The sequence below is a fragment of the Carlito syrichta genome, unplaced genomic scaffold (assembly GCF_000164805.1).
Source record: "Carlito syrichta isolate Samal-C Ts95f unplaced genomic scaffold, Tarsius_syrichta-2.0.1 Scaffold303646, whole genome shotgun sequence".
NCBI lineage: Eukaryota > Metazoa > Chordata > Mammalia > Primates > Tarsiidae > Carlito > Carlito syrichta.
In genome coordinates this window covers 295973-301972 of record NW_007247742.1, presented here as the reverse complement: position 1 = coordinate 301972, position 6000 = coordinate 295973, and the positions used below count along the sequence as shown (strand labels likewise).

The 6000-nt window shown below is 47.5% G+C and overlaps 1 protein-coding gene across 1 annotated transcript in view; it reads right to left on the bottom strand.

The window, feature by feature from the left end:
* Nucleotides 1-1643: 1643 nt before the first annotated feature.
* Nucleotides 1644-6000, bottom strand: part of STK36 (serine/threonine kinase 36) — a 29238-nt gene continuing 24881 nt past the window's right edge. The window contains exons 23-27 of the mRNA XM_008058856.2: nucleotides 5826-6000; nucleotides 5432-5579; nucleotides 5027-5174; nucleotides 3716-4462; nucleotides 1644-1995 (exon numbers count right to left, since the gene is read on the bottom strand). Coding sequence (XP_008057047.1) covers nucleotides 1852-1995; nucleotides 3716-4462; nucleotides 5027-5174; nucleotides 5432-5579; nucleotides 5826-6000 — 1362 coding nt within the window. The 3' untranslated portion in view covers nucleotides 1644-1851. The remainder of the gene's footprint in view (nucleotides 1996-3715; nucleotides 4463-5026; nucleotides 5175-5431; nucleotides 5580-5825) is intronic.

The window sequence follows — 6000 nt, the reverse complement described above, 5'->3', positions numbered from 1 at the left end:
TCTATGTAGTGTGAGATATTTTACCATCCATTACTACAGACTCCTTATGGTAGATGTCAGTTATGTTGTAGAGCTAGCTTGCACAAGTTCATGAGAACCGATTGTTAAATTTTCAGGGATTTCTGAATATGTTCTCAAAAACAGCTATTGTTTAAAATAATTATGCAAACTTATAATAAATTCTATTTAAAAAACAGTCACTAGGCTTGAGATCTCAAAGTAACCCAATTTATCTTTCTGCTTAATCCTACCTACCCTTTCCTATTTCAGCTCCTCTGGCCTTGGCTTCAAAGTAGGTAACCATATGTAACTCACCTAGGATGGAGAAAGAATGGAAGGCAGGAAAAGATATAAATTGCCACCAAACCAAGATCTTGTGTGAACAAGACACCAGTAGTTCCAGCATCACATAGAAGCTAAAAAAGACAGCTGGGCGCAGTGGCTCATGCCTAGCTGTCTTTTTTAGCTTCTATGTGATGCTGGAACTACTGGTGTCTTGTTCACAGCACTTGTGGAGGCAGAGGCAAGAAGACTCTCTAAGTCCAGGGGTTCAAGACCAGCCTGGGCAACTTGGTGAGACCTCATCTCTACAATAAATCAAAGTTAGCCAGGCGTGGTAATGCACACCTGTGGTTCCAGCTATTTGGAAGACTAAGGTAAAAGGATCACTTGAGCCCAGCAGGTTGAGGCTGTAGTAGCCATGAGCATGCCACTGCACTCCAGCCTGGGTAACAGAGTGAGACTTCTACTCAAAAAAAAAAAAAAAAGCTAAAAGAGATAACTGGGCAAGATGGCTCACATCTGTAATCCCAGCATGGCCGAGGTAGAAGGATCATTTGAGCCTAGGAGTTTAAGATCAGCATGGGCAACATATTGAGACCCTGTTTTGATTGATTGATTGATTGATTTTTATTTATTTATTTTTTTGAGTTGGAGTCTCACTCTGTCACCCAGGCTGGAGTGCAGCAGCACACTCATGGCCACCGCAGTCTTGACCTGCTGGGCTCAGGAGAGCCTTCCACTTCAGCATTCCAGGTAGCTGGAACAACAGGTGTGTACCACCACACCTGGCTAATTTTTTTGTATTGTAGAGACGTGGTCTCACCAAGTTGCCCAGGTTAGTCTTGAACCCCTGAGCTCAGGCAATCCTTTTGCCTCGGCCTCCCAAAGTGCTGGGATTACAAGCTTGAACCACTGTGCCCGGCAACCCTGTTTTTATTTTAAAAAACAAAGTAAAATAAAATAAAAGAGGGGCTGAGCCTCCCAACCCCTTGTCCTGGGAGCTTCAAGTATGGTGAGGCACAATTTTTATTAAAAGAGTTTACAAATAGCACTACTAAGAAAAAAAAAAAAACACTCCATACCCCCACCCACAGATATGAATGTTGGCTAAGGGCTGGAGAATCCCTCAATAACAGGGACTGATGGCACTTATCCCTATAGCCTTGAGCCAAGATAGACTCTGTCTTCATCACTGTCCTAGAGCCAGCATACTTAAAGCAAAAACTTGCTAGGAGGATTAAAGGAGCTCCAGAAAGGAAGAAATCTCTTCAGTCAAGGTTTTCCCCTAAGGTCCAGGAGGCAAGTTCCTGGGGTTAAAGGCACATTATTGGAGAAAAGACCCCTGGATGTAGAGAATGGAAGAATCTTCCTTGGCGTCAACAGCAATGAAATTTACTAGCCGAAATCATCCTGAGTCTGGGAGCAGGAAGGAGCTTTACATATTTACATATCTATATATCTTCTAGTATCTTGTTCTCTTGGCTGAGTTGGTGCTTGTGTAGTAAAATAAGGAAAAGTTGGCAATAGTGGGCCAACAAAGTTTAGAGACTGAACCGCAAGAATCTGGGATCACGTACTGTGGGTTGGCCTCAGGAGGTGAATGAGTTTCCTGCAGTGTTTGGCAGAGGCAGGCCTGGGACTGCTGTGCAGCATTAGCTGATTCCCCAGAGAGAGCAACGCTAATTTCTCACTGGCACCCAGGGACACCAGCACCTGTAGGATAGGAGATGACAGAACAAGATGTGAGCTCGGAAATGGTAGTGTCTGGGGCAGGTGCAGAGGACTCTCATTTACACGGCAATTCTCACTCCAGAAGAGGGAGAAAAAGGAAATGGGCTCTTGGGGACTTCTGGAATAGACTGAACAACAGGAGAGAAATCTTGGAGACAGAAATCATAAGGTCTGCTTCCATTTTCTTTGATTATAGACTATGAAACCAAGGCGCCAAGGGACCCATACAATTGTCCCCAGAAAGAAGTAATAAATGCAGCAGTGACTGACAGTGAGCCAAAAGGTCTGATTCCCAGTCTTGGATCTAGACCAGAGGTACCAACCTCATTACCACCAAGACTCTCTTTGATTATTGGGATTGCCAATCGCCAAACATTCCTGCAAAATCTTCACCATCCTGTCAAATTTCTGTTCTGCATTAACTACCCAAAGCTAGCACAGTAAGATGTCATAATTTGGACTACCATAGGAAGGTGTGTGATTTCCCCTGGGCTCTTTATATACTGAAAACTGAGAAGAGACAGAATAAAGTAGTGGTTAAAAGCATGGACTCAGCTGGGCTCGGTGGCTCAGTCTGTAATCCCAGTGCTTTGAGAGGCTGAGGTGAGTGGATTGCCTGAGCCTCCGAGTTCAAGAACCGCCTGGGCAACTTGGCAAGACCTCATCTCTACAATAAATCAAGAATTAGCCGGGCGTGGTAGCTTGTGCCTGTAGTTCCAGCTACTTGGAAGGCTGAGGCAGAAGGATCGGTGGAGCCCAGCAGGTCGAGGCTGCAGTGGCCGAGAGCGGCCACTGCACTCCAGTCTGAGTGACAGAGTGAGACTCCAACTCAAAAAAAAAAAAAAAAGCATAGGCTCTAAGCTGGGCATTGTGGCTCACATCTGTACTTTGGGAGGCCGAGAAGAGAGGATTGCTTGAGTACAGGAGTTCTAGATCAACCTAGGCAATATAGCGAGACCTTGTATCTATAAAAAAGAAAAAAAATTAGCCAGGTGTGGTAGCAGGTGCCTGCAGTCCCAGTTACTTGGGAGGCTGAGGTGGAAAAATCGCCTGAGCTCAGAGGGTCAAAGCTGCAGTGAAGCCATGATTGTGCCACTGCAATCCAACCTGTGCATCAGGGTGAGACACTGACTCACAAAAGAAAGAAAAAAGAAAGAGTATGGGCTCTGGACTCAGACTCCTGAATTCAAAGGCTCATATCCTATACACTAGCTTTGTAACTTGGACAAACCATTACATTATTTATACCCCCTGTACTCACCTGCAAAACGAGGATATAATACCTTAAGGTATTATATGAGCTAATAAAGGTAAAATGCTTATCACTGGTACTTTTTTCCTGGCAAGTGCGAAAGAAGAGTGCTTTCATGGCCTCCCGAACGAAACCACTCTTCCCTCCAACACTTCCTAGTCTTCTCCCCTCATCGTTCTCCTGCCCGGGCTCTAGAAAACATCGCTGTGGTCCTTGAGAACGCAGGCATTTCTCAGCCCAATGGAGCCCTCTTCTAGCTCCCTTTCCTTCTCCGGGGAGAGACAGGAATTGGAAAACGCATCTCCAAGACACTGTCCCTGGGTTTCCTGCACCCAGGGAAAAACACAGCTTGGGTTTCTGGGTGTCCCAATTCCTTACAGACTATCTCAGAGAAATGTTGTAAACAATAGGGTTCCTCATCATCATGGTTCATAAACCTCTGGTGTGTACCTGATGGATGCAGGGTTCCTGTTGGAGGCTCCGGAGGGCAATGATGGCAGCCTCCTTGACATTTGGATGGGGGTCTCCACATGCCGTATCTAGGAGCCGCTGGGGTACTTGGCACTGTACCAGTTCCTCCCCAAGCCCTTCAGGTCCCAAGTTGCCCAGAGCTGATGCAGCATTGCGCCGGATACCAGGCTGAGGATCTCCAAGCAGCTGGGTCATACTGGGTACCACAGCTGCCAGGGCAGGTCCCAGGGGACCAGCCTGATAGGCTGCATTGCCCACAGCAAAGCTGGCACTGCGGCGCACAACAGGATCTTTGTCTCCAAGCCCTAGCAGCAGAAGGTTGAGCAGTCCGGATTGGCTCTGCAGTGCTCCACGTAGGGCCATGCTGTGCTGGAGCAAGTGTCCCAGTAGCCCGTAAGTGCGAGCCCGCACAGAATTCTCTGGATGGCCCAGGAGGCTGCGTAGAGGCCGATAGGATTCATCAGAGCCAGCTAGGAGGTCTTGGACAAAGGAGAAGTGGCTGGGAGACAGGGTCCGGGCTGTGTGGGCCAACAGGGAGAGAAGGTCAGAGGACAACAGTGGCTGGTCACTCAGAAGGGCAATTGAGAGGAATGAGATGACAGCTCTAGGAGAAGCAGCCACTGTGTTCACAAACTGGTTGAGAGAGGTAGAATCCGTGAGGGCCAGGCGTGTGAGGAGGCTGATGGGCAGTTCAACTTGTAGCAACTGAAGATGGTGGCAGCAGACCTGAGACAATAGGGGATGCAGGTAAAAAGAGTTCAGGGGGAGGGAAAGTATACGACAGTTAGGTAAAAAGGAGTTCAAAATCCAGGAGAGAAAAGCCAAGCTATGATGAGAAATGCCACAGAGAGGTGGAAGTCCTTCCCCACAGCACTCCATATGAGACACAGTGCAACTTAAGTGAGCAGGTTCTTTTCAAGTTCACCCCTTGCTCTGCAAGGGCTCAGTCTCTTGCTTTCAAAGATCCATTGCATAATGCAAAGAATTGCCAGAGATATGATTCCCAGCCAAGGAATTGAGTCTCCAGTGCCTAAATCAGGGCATTCTTCCCACTAAGCTCCAAAAGAACTAGATGAGGGGCTGAAGGAGAGAAGGAGGCGCCAACTCAGTTCCAACCACATGCCTCTCTTCAGGCCTTAGTACTGTTTCCACTCTAACTCTTAGGTCAAGCCAGATGTTCCACTCTTACGAGTTCTAGGAGAACCCTGGAACCCTTGGGAAGTGAATTAGAAGATACAAGGTTGGCTATCTTTTTTTCTCACCTTCATACCTAGATAGCTTCCCACATACCTGCAGCAGGTGGGCCGCGACTTCTGAGTCACTGAGGTTGGTCGTGATACCTATGAGAAGGTCAACATCTACATCCATGGCAAAGGGGAAGCAGAGGAGCTGGCAGACAGAGAGCACCATGACAGGGAGAAACTCAGACCCATGAGGCCTAAGGAAAGGAGTATAGAAAAACAGACTTGGTCTTCTCACTTACTCTTTATAATTCTTCCCTCTCTCTTCTCAAAGTACCTTTCCCAACTCCCCTTCTCCAATCTCAACAACTCCTGAGGTTTCCAGCCTAAACCTTATCTCATTTCTGACCTTATAGCATAATCTATCAGCAAATTCTCGCCTGTCTTTTCTTCCCTGCCTCCCCATTACTGACCCTCTATATCTTCCATTTTCCTTCCTCTAGCTCAAACTCACGCCTGGTCCAGTTGATGCAGGAAGCTGGGGCAAAGTAGATGCTTCAGGATGGACATAAGAATACTTCCACGCTGGGACAGGTAGCTCAGACATAACTGGGGCTCCTGGGTGAAGGTGGCCATGGCCAGGCTCAGCAGGGCTGCCATGCCTGGAAACACCAAGAATGGAGACCCAGTGGAACAGACAAGAGGCCCAGATGTCCTTGTTTCCCCACGGCTTCCAGGGCTATCACCTATTTCAGTCCCTTTCCATCTCAGAGCAGCTCTAGTGCAGACTCTGTCTCCTCTACCAAGGTGGAAACAAAAAAAAATGTCTGTGAGTTAACTCAGATCTAGATTGCCTCCTCTTGAAGAGGGACCAATATATTTCCACAAAAAATGTGACAGAAAGGTACCTTGAGGTGAGATAAGTGTCCAGTCTGGCTCTGGGCTTGGTGTACTAGATAGTGATTGCTCCTCTTCCTGTGCAGATACCTCCTCAGGTAGCCTCAGGGCCATGGAGAAGCGGTGCCACAAAATGGTCCACATTTCTGAGCTAGCCACATTCCTAATAAGGTCAGTCTTTCCCTG